A 14,139-nucleotide genomic window follows, 5' to 3' on the forward strand; every position below is an offset into this window, starting at 1 on the left:
CACGACGGCACAATCAGTTGACCGAATAATAACTTGCTTGCCATTCAAAGTTTGGTGAGTTGGATGAGGTAATCCGTTCGCAGGGCTGCACGCCCTTCTCGTCCGCTTTGTGTGGTACTTAGTGCTACTGATGACGATGTCTGCGTAGTCCTTTCAAAGCTCAAAAGGGATATCCTCGTTGGAATATAGTACATCGTGCTCCAGTCCGATCTTCGTGTCGTACAGGAGCGAAACGCAGCTGGTCGCGTACGCCTTGTCCGTGTTAAGGCGCTCCAAAATGCGCAGCAACGAGCGCACGGCCGATAGCAGTTCCTCTTTCTTGATGGGATTCACGTCGTGCGCGTCGCCAGTTCCTCCTGCACGGCTGTCCTCCGTAGCATCACCGACCGTACTGGCACCAGCGACACATTCGCTCTCTCGCTCGATCGCCGCGACCATGCGATGGAGGTTATGCAGCAGCCAGTCGTACAAGAATCCACGAGGCTTGGCCTTCAACGCCTCCAATATTATCGGATCGTCTTCCTCGGTAGCAACATGGATGAGATGCACCAACGTGAAGGACAACTGAGTTTCCAGCTGCTCCTTGTAGCGAAACTCGGTCACGTCCTTCAGATCCGACGCCGTCTCCAACGCATCCACTGTGGCTCGAAGCGCCGATTGAAAGAAAGAGCCAAACGCACTACGCGTTTGCGATACTCGCAGCGCCGTGGCAGCACTGATGCGCACCTTGAAGTTCTCCTGTTGCGCGACTGCAGTCAGCAATGCCTGGAAGACAGACGGCGCCCACGTCACCGACGCAAGTGGCAGATTGGGGCACAGCAGCACTTTGGCAATGGCGTGGCAGGCATTCCATCGGACCTTTGGCGAGCCGGCATTGATCTTTCCAGCAAGCACAACCATCGCTTGCCCCAGAAGATCATCCAGCCATGCTCGGTCCTTCGGTGTGCTGAGAGAGCGCCAGAATGGCGGAAAGCTAATCCAACGACACACAAGTCCCAACGTCCGCGCAACGCTGGATGCCACCTTGTCATTGTCGTTAATGTACACCAGCATCTTCTCGATCACCAATCGTAACTGATAAGCTGGCAGTAGTTCATACAGAACTTGTGGAGGTAGCGGCGGATACGACATTGCCGTCTCTTTCTTAGCAACGAACGAGGACGGCGGTGCCGGCGGCGGTAGTGGGGGAGCATCAGTCTCACCAATCGACTCGGGACCAGGTGTAGTGCAGACGTTGCCTAACGCCCAGGCAGCTCGGACACGCACGTTCAAGGTAGAATCTCCCAGAGCATCCAACGCCAGAGTCACCACACTACTCGCAAACGCACGAGTCTTAAACGTTGGCGCAAGACACAGCGACCCCAACAATCGGAAACCAGCAGCGCGAACGACCGGGGAACTGTCTTTCGGGGTCTGTAGGAAGATGCGAGTGTACGAGTCCAGACACGACGCGTTCGGGCCGCTCCCATTGTAGCCACCACTCTTAGCTGCCAGCACTGGAAGGCGTCGAGACGGCTTCTTTTCACCTAGCCAGGCCCAATCTTGAGCAGATAAAAGTGTGAAACAGGCACAGACACTGGCACGGACATGGTGCGACGTGTCGTAGAACGCTCGCACTAAATGAGTCGCCATAAACTCCAAGCAGTCCACGCGACACGTTGGTTGAGCGGTTGGACTACCCAGCACTACACCCTCGGAGCTTCCATTCTCTCCTTTGATGTAGTTTTCCAATATCTTCACCGCTTGAAGGCGAACGTTTGGGTCCATATCTTGGAAAGCTGCCAACATAAAGTCCGCAAGCCTTTGCCAGTTCGCACTTAATGCTGGCGAGTAGTTCTTGGCAACCTTGGACAACAGTGACATCGCCTCCAAGCGCAGCAATGTGCGTGAAGAATCGTCGGGTCGGGACGCCATCAGCAAGAGCTCCTCCACGAACGACCGACGGCGCAGGAGCCACGTACCACATGCAATAGACACATGTGCCACCCGGATCACTTCATCAGTGTCACTGGTGTGAATCATCCAGTCCAAAATGGAAGGAAGCGTCTCCTGGACACTAAGTAGCGCTGACATACACGACAAACTGGCCATCCGCACACCGTGGTCTGCAACATCAGCAATAAAGTTAGACCAAGGCAGCCATCTGTTGTTTAGAAACCGAGCCGTACCTGTTGACGCTGCTGCGATGTACAAACTTGACGCAAGAGCCTTCAAGACATCCCCCAGGCTTGGCTTAAGCTCCATCTGTTCAAGGACTGCAGCCACATTTCCATACGGGAAGTGCTGGATCACTGACGCCGTACTCTACAACGCATTGGACAATCCGTCATTAGCAACAACCTCACGCACACGACGCAGTTGATCTCTTCGCTCACCTTCAGGATCTGTGCCAGTGGTGACGACTCTTTTTCATGCTGGATACAATACACCAGGGTGACGTGCATCTGGTACAGCATCAAAGAGATGCGTTTAGGCATCGATGCAAACGACATCGCCGACGTGGACACCGCGGCCGTCGCACCAGCATTGGATGGGCGTCGGAAGTACATTTTCAAAGGAATCTTCTCCCAGAACGCGTCCAGGAACTTTGCTGCGGTCATCCGAGCCTTCTCGCTTGGGTCTGCGATGAGCAGCGTGAGTACTGATGGGGTATTGTTGAACAGGGTCATGTAAGGCGTAGTCTGCTCTGGCAGATATAGCCCCATCGAAGACGTAATGGCTTTCGGAAAGTGCTGAGCAATTGCTTCCAGCGTATACAGCACAGTAATACGCAGACGTGCCAGTAAACCGCTACAGACAAAGCACAAAAACAGCATTAGGGATGGAAATATACCTCCACAGCACCAAATCACACCACTTACTCTCCGACTTGACGTCCCCCAGTGCTACTATCCGAGCCGCAGACTGACGTATCGCTGTCGGTAGGGTGCAGCTCTTCTTGAAACGAGAACACGACGTCATTCTGGTCGCACTTGAGTACTAGTCCATAGCCCACAACTTGGCGCATGGAACTGAGCAGACTGGGCAGCGTCGCGGCAATGCGATCATGGAGGCGGTCGAAGTTCGAGTTGATTATAGTAAAGATGCACTTCATGCTGGAAGTACAGGCTTTCACCAGGATGCGGTCCTTCTGACCTTTCGTCAGACTGAGCGCTTGCTGCCGAAAGTTCTCCACCACCATCCGCAATAACGACGAAAAGTAGTGGTACACCTCGGGTGTCTTCCCTGCCTGCGTGCAAATGTTCGACACGCAGCTCGTGGCAGCGTAGCGCGCTTCAATGTCCACGCCCGACGGGTCCAAGTGCTTCATTAATACCGCAAACAGCAGCTCAAACTCGTTGCTGGCCCGGTCGGCGTTATCGTGCAGCACTTGGCCCAGCGCACGGATCGAGTTGGCCGTGTACCAGCTCGGACACGTCTTGATGAACTTTAGAAAGAACGTCATGACCACACGCAACTGGTTGCCGGAGAACAGCACTCTCTCCCTGCTGCAGCACTTCTGCACGAAACGTGTGAACTCCGAGCACAGCAGACCCGAGCTTAAAGGCAGAATCTGAGCCAACGCCGTGATCAGCGCGGCAATCTCATCGCCTCGGATGCGCGGGTTGGGCAATGCAACGCCCATGAGCTGCTTGAGCATCTCATCCAGCTCCACGAGCGTGAGCTGCAGCACAGCCACGTCGGCCTCCAGTCTCTCGGCCGTGGCAGTCCATAGTTTGCGGTCTCGACGCTGTACGCCCAAGTTCCATCCTGAAGAAGGCGAAGAGCCTAGAGCTGCGCTCATGCCGCCCGCCGCACAAATGGCGGGACTCATCGTGACGATCAGATTCGCTTGTGCTGGTCGCGAAACTTCCAAATGTGACGGACAGGAAGAGACCTGAAGCTGCTCAACTGCGACGTTTTTTTCCACGTAGTTTCTCCGACTGGCGCAGCTTCAACTGTCCTTCTCTTGAGTGGCGCGTCCCGCGTCGTCGTGTCCCGATCGTGCAGCGGGCGGCCTTACTGTTAAGCAGCGAGACCGCCGTTTCTCATGATGCGAGCAGCTACAAGACTTGGCTACGTCGACGTTGATTGGCGGATAATGAGGGAAAGCTATTTACCCGCGCTGCCAGTTCAAATTAGGGAGTGATGGTCGTGGCTGCTCGCGCGGAGGCTGCCGGCGTTGCGGGGGATGCAGCGCGCGAATCGACGACTTCACGGCATGGGAAGGATCACCTGCGTCTGCTCCCTCCGTCAGCCAATTGGTACTGCTCTAAGGTGTGTTGTTGCTGAGATTTTGGTGTTAGAAGAATGGATATATTTGTTTGTCAAGTGTAGAACTGAGATTATGTTGCTCGTAGATCTGCGACTGGGGACGAAGCGACGAATTTGGGCTACTGTTCGCCTTTGGAGCCAAGAACAGCGTGTTTATCTACCAGGTTTGCTAGGATTTAGTGGTGGAATGAGGTGATGCCGAGCCGTCTAAGCAGAGCTGTCAATGGCAGGTGACAAGCGATAGGGATGCTGGCGTGAAGGTCTCGTTTTTCGCACAATTGGTGCGTGGCAAGCGCGATCGTCGTGTCACTGCGGTGCAGTTTCTGATGGACACAACGGGGGAGCTGCGGCTCGTATGCGGCGGAGAGGAAGGCAGCGTTCAGATCTGGTGGGTGCTGCTAGTGATAAGACACTTGAGAGCATTGGTGGTGACGTACGTGCTGTAGGGATGTGGCGTCGTTGACGATGATTGAGCAGCACAAGAAGCACAAGGCGGAGGTGATGGCAGTGACGGTGTCTGCTACGCTGGACGCGAATTTTGTCATTGCAGGCGATCGACAAGGACGAATCAGTGCGTGGGAACGTGACGCGTACGTGATGGTTGTTTGTTCTTGTGTATGGCGATTGGCTCTCACGTTATTGTGCTTTGTCTCGAGGACTGTAGAGGAAAAGTGACTGTGTTCATGCCAGTCTCAGGTGACGGGATCCATTCAATGGCTATTTCGCCGCATGACAAAGCGCTGGTAGCTGTAGGATACAGGAGTGGAGTCTTGTGTCTCGTGGATGCTGCTCGAGGATCTGTACGCCACCGTCTTGATGGTCATGACCAAGAAGTCCAATGTGTTGCGTGGAAGCCAACGAACAGCTCTATCACTGTTGATCAGGACGATTTCGATGGTGCCGAATCAGATATGTCAGATGGGGGAGTGTGGTTGGCTTCTTCATCCAGGGATAAAACGATTAAGGTCTGGAAGATTACATCAGGTGAAGAACCAGCGCTGGAGCAGGTGCTGCGACTTCCAACGGGGAAACAGGGAATGTCATTTACTCAAACGAAGCAGCTATGGCTACCTGTGGCATGGAGCCTCGATGACTCGATCTCCGGAAAGCACTGTCTTTGGTCAGGGTCGTTTGATGGCAGTTTGTTTCGTTGGGAATGGGATGCAGTCAAGGCGGAGATTTTGGAAAAGAATGGGAAGAATCGACGTGCTGCATGCAAGCCTGTTGTCGTTAAAGGCGGTCACAGTCGCATGATTTTTACCATTGCAATGGTGCCTCTAACCTGTGCGGCCGAGAGTGATGTCGTGTCTATGCTAACGGTATCTCTGGACCGAGAACTGCGGCTTTGGAAGGAGAATGGTCCTTCGAAGAAGTTGGCAGCTGCAACATGTATTGAGACGCTGACCGGTTTGGGTGGCCATGCTTATAGTGTTTCGTACAACGCAGCGACGGGTTTGGTAGCTGCTGGAGTTGGGGACCAGACAATTCGGCTATGGGACTTGAATACTGAGGTTGAGTCTGGGGCAAGTGACTACCAGTGTGATCTCCTGTGGAAGGGACTGCAGAGCAAAGTCACCTTTGTGCGATGGCATCCGTTGCAGCACTCGGTATTGGCGTACGGCATGGAAGACGGTCGCATTGGAATTTATGACATCCAAACCAAGAAGTATAACCATTTCCGTACAACCCACAGCAGTGAGGTCCGGCAACTACAGTGGGTAATCACAAAGCCGAAGTCAAATGGTGACGTGGAGGATGGAGAAAACGCCTTTCTCGAGAGTATCAAGCAACTAGAAGCTGCTCAGGCAGGTGGCCAGAGTCTGGAAGAAGCGCTAATTGCTCAGGAAGACCAAACTAGTAAGAAGGATGCATGGGCTGATGTGCAGGTGTCGCTGTGGAGCTGCGACGCTAGTGGCCATCTCTTTGAATCAAATGCCGACGCAGTGGACCAGAAATCTCTTGAAATTACAGACAATTGCGTCGCATTTAAGTGGGACGAGCAATGTGAGATGGTCGCAATCGGTCGTTCTAACGGTGCCGTCGAATTGATGGAAACATGTGGAAGCACAGGTGATTGCAACACAATCGTGCGCCGTTTCCACGAACACTTGGAGTCCGTAACGTGCGTAGCGTGGAGCAATGATCTACCTGCTAATTTGCTGGCGTCTGGCGGCCAAGACGGGAGAGTATTCGTTTACAACTGTGGGGAAGCAACCTCAAAGGAATCAGCTTTACATAGCACATCTGATGCTACACAACAAAGCCATGTCATGGTTAGCCACTCAAACAAGATCACATGCTTGAGGTGGAGTATCGACATAGGGAAGTATCTTCTCGCCTCAGCCTCGGCGGACGGCACTGTCCAGGTTTGGAATACAACATCTATGCAAAGGGAAGCTCACTTTAACCAACATATTGGTCGGGTTTTATCTCTTGACTGGGTGTCGCATAACACACTCATTACGGGAGGTGAGGACCAAACACTGCGTCTCTGGGATTACAGAAAACAGAAGAAAGAAGCAGCATCCAAACTAAAGAAGCACGGCAAGGTGAAGCAACCCCAGCAAGTTGAACCCATTGCAGCTTTGTCACCTACAGACTATACGCCAGGTCAGACTGAAAATGGACAAGTGGTCAACACGGACAGGTTGCATGATCCACAGACAGATAAATCCAATGAGACGAGCAACAAACAGAAGAAGAAGAAGCAGAATATGCTGATTTTCCATCGCGAGACGAACCTGACCTCCATGGAAGTTGCCTCGGCTTGCAGCAAGATTGCTGGAGTGAAACAAGACGATTCTATTGTGGAGAACACAGACACAGTGGATGCCAACATGCCAGTTGACAGCCTTCTTGCCCATATCGACCACACGTCTTTAAGAGATTTCTTCACTTCCGAATCCAAGCGTTTCCAAGACGAACGAGAGTGGGAAAGTCTTGCCAACACCCTGTTGATACAAGGTAATATCATTGAAGCGCTACGGGTCGTTGCAAAGGAAGGATCATTAACACCAACGTGGCTCTCATACGCTCCAATGGCGGGTATGGATGTGTGGCGAGAGATGACGAATTTATACGCGCACCAGCTCGATGTCCAGGGCGACAAGAAGGAAGCGGGTTCGTTTATCTAAACTCACGACTGGTGCTACTAATTATATGTCTAACCAATGCTACCACTTTCTTACCTTTGCAGCACTTCATTTTCTCAGTATCGGGAAAGTTCGATCTGCTGTTGCTTGTCTAGTGAGTGGTGAGGCTTTCAGGGAAGCTCTTGCGCTCATTCGATCGCGATTGGGGCCTAATGACGCACTACTCCACAACGCTTTGTGGAAGTACAGTGACTTCCTCATTAAGCGTGGTCGCAATGGAGAAGCAGCCCTAGCACTTCTGCAGATTGGTTCAGTAAAGGCTAAAGCCCGAGCAGTTAACACACTTGTGAACACAGCTGATATAGAGTGTGTGAAAGCTGCACTGGACGTGCTCATGGTCTCCGTGCAGCGCCCAGCGGAGCCAGCTGAACAGGATCACAAGAGCGATACTGAAGAGCTTGCTTTCCCTGCGAGTTTCTTCCTGTCAATTGCTGGAAATGCTGTCACGAAATCTCGTTTTGATGTTGCCGAAACTGCGGGACAGTTGCTTCAATCTCCACTGGTTGGATCCAGCTCTGCTTCTCATCGCTTGACGGGGTGCCTTCTCAGCATTGTGAAGGCAATTAATGAGCACCAGTTGAGTCGTTGCAAGCTTGACAAAATCAAGGATGACGTCGTGAATAACCAAATCGATAGCCTGCTGCTGTCATGCGCGCCGACCTGCGTCCGCGAGTTTTTCGAGTTCTTGACCACAGCGGGTGAGGGCGACGATGATACCTCTCACTTTTACGACAGTATGGTCAGTGCAAGTGCCCCTGGAAACGGGAAGAGGTGGATGGCGAGTCGTGCCGACAAATTCTGGTTCCAAGTACTGGATACGTGTCGGAGATGTGGCTACTGGTTCGATGCTGACGGAGAAGTTCGTATCCAAGAAGCGCAAGATTTGTTGGTCGAAGCAAACTGCTTTAGTGACATCGAACAGGCTGTTGCAGCATCTAAAGGTAACACAATGCCATCGTTACTGCAAGTGGCTCAGAAGATGCTGCGCTTTGTGATCGACGTGATGAGTACAAGCTTTATTGGCGCTCTTGAGCACATGCGGGAGGTCTTGCAGCTTCTGACAAAAGGCGAGACGTCGAAGGAGGTCAGCCTACCGAACACATCCTTGGAAGGAACCCAACACTGTGTTGGCAATTTACAAGTGAATGTGATGACGCTACTGCAACCGTGCGGCTTTGCTTCACCGAATGAGCTGCCACAGTGTGGCGAGCTTGCAGAAGAGCAACTCGATACACTGGTTCTGTGGACTTCGGTGCTGCTATCACAGTGTCAAATCGCTCTAGCAGCATCGATATCCACAGCAAAGAGAAGCCCGGCTAACAGCGAGCGTAACCTCGAATCAATGATCCGATCATTGCTGCACCTGCTTACGCTCCAGTTCTTTGATGGTGAAGCAGCTTTCCAGTTGAGCCGAGGCTTGATGGATGCTGGGAACCAGTCGCAGATAGGGGAGCTTATGAACGAAATACTGGTGGCCATTCATCACCTGCCCGAGGAACCTGCTACTCAAGAAGAAAGCTGTGACAATGCAAGCGTTGAAGAAGGTCGGTCAAGCAAGCAAGCTCTTTTAATTGACGCGAACGACATGCGATCGCGTCTTACATGGAGTGAGGACGATATGAAGCAGTAAGGACTTTAATCCTAAGAATGCTTGACATTTCCTCCAGTGAGGGCAGCTTCCAGCTCTTCGAATGCCTGCTTCTGCAAGTGCTGAGTGTTGCGAAGTCGCTGGATGAGTTCGAGCTCTTGACGCTCCATGTCCTGTACCTCTTCCTCATGCCGCTGCGTTTGTTCTTCCTCTGCACGAACTTTCTCCAAGGTCCGTTCGCGATTGTGCTTGTCGATATCCTGCTTGTGCATGATCTTCTTGACACGCAGGGCTTCTTTCTGACTGGCGACCTCTTCTTTGCGACGGAGAGCATCCATCATTTCGTCTCGCTTCTGTCGGTCCATGATCTCTTTCCAACGCTGCTTGTCTTCTTTGAGCTGAAGAGCTTCTCGTCTGTTAGCTTCGGTAAGTTGCATGCTGATCTCCTTCTTCTTGGGGATGCTATCGATACTTAACACAAGCTCACGTTTGGCCTGGATAGAAGCTTGAGTCTCACGCTCCACCTCCATGGCCAGTTCTTTCAGCATGGCATGCTCTCGACCGTTGTCTTCGCGGAGTTTTAACAGTTCAGCAGCCCGACGACGCGTCTGCTCGATCTTCTTCCACGCCTTTTCTTCCTCGGCCTTGAGCAGAGCGATGCGGTTCTTGAGCATCAAGGCATCCTTGGACGCTTCTTGTCGTCTCTAAAAGGTACCAAGACGACGAGTTATCAGCGAACAACCACTGTTCGGCCTGTAAACTTTCATTGTGCGCACCTGTTTGGCTTCAATTAGTCGGCTTTTCGGGATCTCCAGCGCTATGTCTGCCATACTGCCCTGGGGTTGATGCCGCTTGGTGAAGATTGAATTGGAGATGACACCGAGATAACTTTGGTCTTAAGCTCACGAGTAAAAATGGCCTGATAAGAACCTCAACAGCGACCAGACATCCACGTACTCGCCACCTCCACAGTCGATTAGTAACCGGACACGGAAGTATATTTTATATGTAAACTAGACGCCGGCGGTCGAAGGTTTGCAGACGGAATACCCGCAGTCCTCGTTCTAGCCACCGACGTCTGCACCGATTTATCGCCAAAAACCAGTCATTCACGCGTGGCTCCCTCAGCTCCCAAGTGTACACTAGTTTGCGACCGTGAATGATTCGTCTCCAATGCCGCCGTCTACGCTACTGGCATCAATACTGGCGGCGTACTTGCTGGCAAGCTCCAAGTCAGCCTTGAGCTGCTCCATTCCTGACGACAACAGCTCCCACAGATCGGGCGTCTGGCCCTGCCCTGTCGCTGCCAGCTCGTCATCTTCCGGGAGTTCCGTGTACTGCGACAGCTGCTGCGTCAGGCGATGCGCTCGCGCCGACAAGACGTTGTTTTCGGCTTGCAGCTCGGCCAGCTTCACACGAAGTTCATCGTGTGCGCTCGTCTCCTCGAAGCGGGCCTGAGCGAGCTGCTCCAGCTCGTCCCGCAAGACACCGTTCTCGTGCGCGATGCGGTCAATTTCGTCGCGTGCTTCCTGTTCGACGTGTCGAGCGAACTCCTGCACGCGACCCACCTTATCCTCGCTGTCACGCGACAACTCCTCGCAATACGCCTTGGACTTCTGCAACAGGCCTTCCAGCTCGCGGTTGGTTTCCTCCAGTCGCTGATTCACACGCTTCTGTTCGTCCGCTTCTTGAAGAAGTTGAGCCTTCTCGTCGTTTAAGCCACGCAGCTGACCAAGCTCGGTTTCGAGCGAATGCTTCTCCTGCTGGGTGGCATTTAGCTGCACACGGATCTGCTCCAGCTCGTGCTGAGAACGTTCCATCGTCGTCGTGGCTTCGTTCTGGACCTGGCGAAGACGCTCACACTTAGCATTCAGCTGTGCTAACTGCTGGTCCGATGATTGCTTGTCTGCCTTGTAGCGATTGACAAGATCCTCCAGCTGCGCCACGTTCGCTTGGCTGCGCTGTGCTGCCGCAGCAGCCTCGGCTTCCTTACCCTGGAGAGCCTGTGCGGCTTCTGCTAGCTGACGCTGGACGTCGGCGTGCGCAGCCTTGAGCTGCTCGAGCTGACCACGAGTCATCTGCTGCTGCTTGTCGGCTTCATCACGCATGCCTTGAACCTCCGACACCAGCGACAGGTTCTTCTTTGTCAGCGTCTCCACCTGTTTCTGCATCTCACTGTGCTTCGCACGCATCGCGTTCATCTGCTGCTCCGCTTGCTTCGCCTTCGAACGAGTCTGCTCCAGCGAGTGCGAAAGATCATCATTCGAGCGTTGCAGCTCGCTCGTCGAAGCCTGAGAAGAAGAAAGCTGCGCTGCTGCCTGCTCATACGACGTCTTGAGTCGCTGGTGTTCTTCCTCCGCTGCGACGCGCTCGGAGCGAGCAGTCTGCAGTTCCACAGCTATCGCCTCCTTAGCGCGCACCGACTCCTGCAACTGCTGGTTCAGAGACTGTTCCAGACCGTGGAAGTGGCGAACTTGCTGCTCCAAGCGTGCAATTTCACTCTGTGCACGCTCCAGCTTCTCACGGGAGATCGAAGACTGCTTCACCTCCTCCACTGACTGCTGCAGACCCACACACTTCTCTTGTTCAGCACGCAACTGGGCTTGGACCTTCTCGAGCTCCTCCATCGTGGACTCCAGATTGGCTTGGAGTTCGTACGAGCCTTCCATGTTCTCCTGAGCCATCTCCTGCAGGTTCTGAAGCTGCTGCTCCAGCGACTTCTTGTCATTTATCTGGCCGTCCACGATACCTTCCAGCCCCTGGATCTTCAGCTGAAGATCGTGGATAGAAGCCTGCGACTGGGTCAGCTGTGTCGTAATGGCGTCCTTTTCCGATCGAACCTGGTTCAGCTCATTCTGAATTGCAGCCAGGTGTTCATCATTCTTCGAGGCAGCAACAGAGATACTCCTCAACTCGTTGAGCTCCTGTTCCAAGTTGGCGTTGACAGCTTGAGCTTCAGCAAGGTCATTTTGCGCCTTACTTAGCGCGTCATGCGTCTGCTGCAACTGGCTTTCCACGCTACGCAAGCGTTCGACATCGCCAACCAGCGTCGAGTTAGTCGAGCGCAGCTCCACCAGCTCCTGCTCCTTGAAAAACAGCGCTTGGTCTTTATCTGTCGCATCCAACTGAGCAACACGAAGCGACTCGAGCTCTTGTCTCAGACTGTTCAGCGTGACATCATCCGTCTGCTTCACGTCCATCAACTCGTTGTGGGCGGAGTGAAGACGATCGAACTCAGTCGAGAGAGCGCTGTAGTTCTGCTCCAGATTCGACACATGCTCCGCCTGCTCGTTCGCAGCACGAGTAGCTTCTTGGAGCTCTTGTTCCAGCGCGGCAATACGCTCTTCCGACGAGGGCTTAGCAACTCCAGTCTCGTCCTGTTCGTCGTCCCCTTCAGACTGCACAGAGGACAGCATCTGGTACTGTTCCTCCAGCCAAGCGTTACGGTTGTTCAGGTGCAAGTTCAGCTCCATTGCCTCGGTCAGTTCGCGTTGCGCAGTGGCCACTTGCTCCGTTAGGATACTGATAGCGCCACCGTCGCCTCCGACCACCACAAACTTGTCGTCATCTTCACCTGAGGCCTCACCATCCGCCATTGTACGACTTTCGGCCTCGGCCTCGAGCTCCGCAACCTCCTGACTCTTCCGGTTCAGCTGCTCCTGCAGTTCCTCAAGCTGGTTTTCCAACTCAGCCACCTTGTCCTCGAGTACTGTCTGACCTGACAGCGCATTTTCTCGCAGTTCTGCGTGCTTAATCATCGTCTCGGCCGACGTAAGTGCGATCTGCTGCTTCAATTCCTCATTAATCTTCCACAGCTCCACGCAGTCGTGCTTGTAGTCCTCCAACTCCTGTGTCTTCTCCGATGCAATGTTCTCCTGCTCCTGAGCGTGTTTCTTAAGAGCCTCCAGCTGCTGTTGACCTTCATCCTTCAGTCGCTGTAGCTTCCGCTCGTGTTCCTGGGCGGTCTGCTCCAACTGCTGGCGTAATTGCTCCACAGCCGTCGTGTCCGTCTCCCCTTGACGCTGCACTTGCTCCAGACTTCTCTGCACCTCAGCAGTCGCAGCTTCAGCTTCCAGCAGAGCCTTTTCCTTCTCGACCAGAGACGTCTCAAGCGTCTGTTTCTCCTCCTGGACCGCCGTCAACGCATCGTCCTTCTCCTTCAACTGCTCTTCACACTTCTCACTAGCAGCCTCACTCGCCACTCGCACGGCGTCAGCAGCCTCTTGCTTCGCTGCTTCTCGCTCTGCCGTCACGTCCTCAATCTGCTTTTCGTACTCCTCGCGGAGAGCGCTCAGCTCCTTGTCTTTGGCTGCCAATACTTTCTTCATCTCCCTTAACTCCGTCTCCTTCTCCTGCAGTTCCGCTTCTAGCTGCTTCTTCACAGCAGCCAGCGCATCGCTACCAGAACACAGTAAAAGTCAATAAAAAGCTTTGAGCCCTCTCAAATTCGCTGTAAACTTGCACGTACCGCATGTCCGTGACGTCCTGTACACGCTCCATGAGCATCGGCTCCGAGTTGTACTCGATTTTGTATTGTAGCTGCACGTTCTGGTCCTTGACGTCCTCCATCTGCTTCTCCAGGTCCGAGATCTTGGCTGTCAGTAGCTTCCGCTCCTTCTCCATCTACGCACAAAGATCACGATTAATACGTCGCCTAGTACATATCCCACGACTCAAATTTTGCGTACCTGATCAACCAGTGTCCTCTTCTCAAACTCGTGCTCGCCCACCTTAACCATGAGGTTATTAAGCCGCTTAAGTAACATGGACATGGGCGTGTCATCGCCCTCCCCACCCTTACCCTCAGGCACGGGGTTAGCGCGTCGGGGTTGAGGCTGAGGTTGAGACTGCGGCGGAGGCTGTGGCGGCGGCGTAGACGGAGCTAGAGGCTCCAGGGGCGACGGCGTCACAGGTGGCGTCGAGTGCTGCGGGGATACGGGCGTCTTGACGGGGTCGCGCGTGGGCTGTGCGGAGCCCGCATCGTCCTCATTTTCGCCGAAGAGTACGGTCCACATGGTCAGACGTTGCGTTGCTGTCGGACTGATCACAGCTCACCTCCTTCCTTCGGGGCCTGCTTGCGTGTAATGCGGAGGTGCTGCGACCGGACGGCGGGCGAGGCTTAGCTTAAAGTTTGTATGGGTTTGG

General features: G+C 53.6%; 4 protein-coding genes across 4 annotated transcripts; 1 reads left to right on the forward strand and 3 right to left on the reverse strand.

Moving 5' to 3' along the window:
• Window positions 1-153: 153 nt before the first annotated feature.
• PITG_11194 (uncharacterized protein) lies at window positions 154-3,814 on the reverse strand (the record flags this gene model as incomplete). The annotated part of the gene is made up of 4 exons (XM_002901910.1): window positions 154-2,105; window positions 2,169-2,304; window positions 2,376-2,790; window positions 2,862-3,814. 4 exons carry the CDS (start codon window positions 3,812-3,814, stop codon window positions 154-156), a joined length of 3,456 nt encoding a protein of 1,151 aa, XP_002901956.1.
• A 905-nt stretch (window positions 3,815-4,719) lies between these two features.
• PITG_11195 (uncharacterized protein) lies at window positions 4,720-8,752 on the forward strand (the record flags this gene model as incomplete). The annotated part of the gene is made up of 6 exons (XM_002901911.1): window positions 4,720-4,857; window positions 4,911-6,841; window positions 7,139-7,374; window positions 7,451-7,982; window positions 8,178-8,672; window positions 8,734-8,752. The coding sequence occupies 6 exons, from the start codon at window positions 4,720-4,722 to the stop codon at window positions 8,750-8,752; spliced, it is 3,351 nt and encodes a 1,116-aa protein (XP_002901957.1).
• A 295-nt stretch (window positions 8,753-9,047) lies between these two features.
• Window positions 9,048-9,824, reverse strand: PITG_11196 (uncharacterized protein; the record flags this gene model as incomplete). The annotated part of the gene is made up of 2 exons (XM_002901912.1): window positions 9,048-9,698; window positions 9,771-9,824. The coding sequence occupies 2 exons, from the start codon at window positions 9,822-9,824 to the stop codon at window positions 9,048-9,050; spliced, it is 705 nt and encodes a 234-aa protein (XP_002901958.1).
• Window positions 9,825-10,097: 273 nt separating this feature from the next.
• PITG_11197 (myosin-like protein) lies at window positions 10,098-14,009 on the reverse strand (the record flags this gene model as incomplete). The annotated part of the gene is made up of 3 exons (XM_002901913.1): window positions 10,098-13,392; window positions 13,463-13,617; window positions 13,683-14,009. 3 exons carry the CDS (start codon window positions 14,007-14,009, stop codon window positions 10,137-10,139), a joined length of 3,738 nt encoding a protein of 1,245 aa, XP_002901959.1.
• Between the last annotated feature and the right edge of the window lie 130 nt (window positions 14,010-14,139).

The sequence above is a fragment of the Phytophthora infestans genome, genomic scaffold, assembly GCF_000142945.1.
Source record: "Phytophthora infestans T30-4 supercont1.19 genomic scaffold, whole genome shotgun sequence".
In the NCBI taxonomy this organism is placed as follows: Eukaryota; Oomycota; class Peronosporomycetes; order Peronosporales; family Peronosporaceae; genus Phytophthora; species Phytophthora infestans.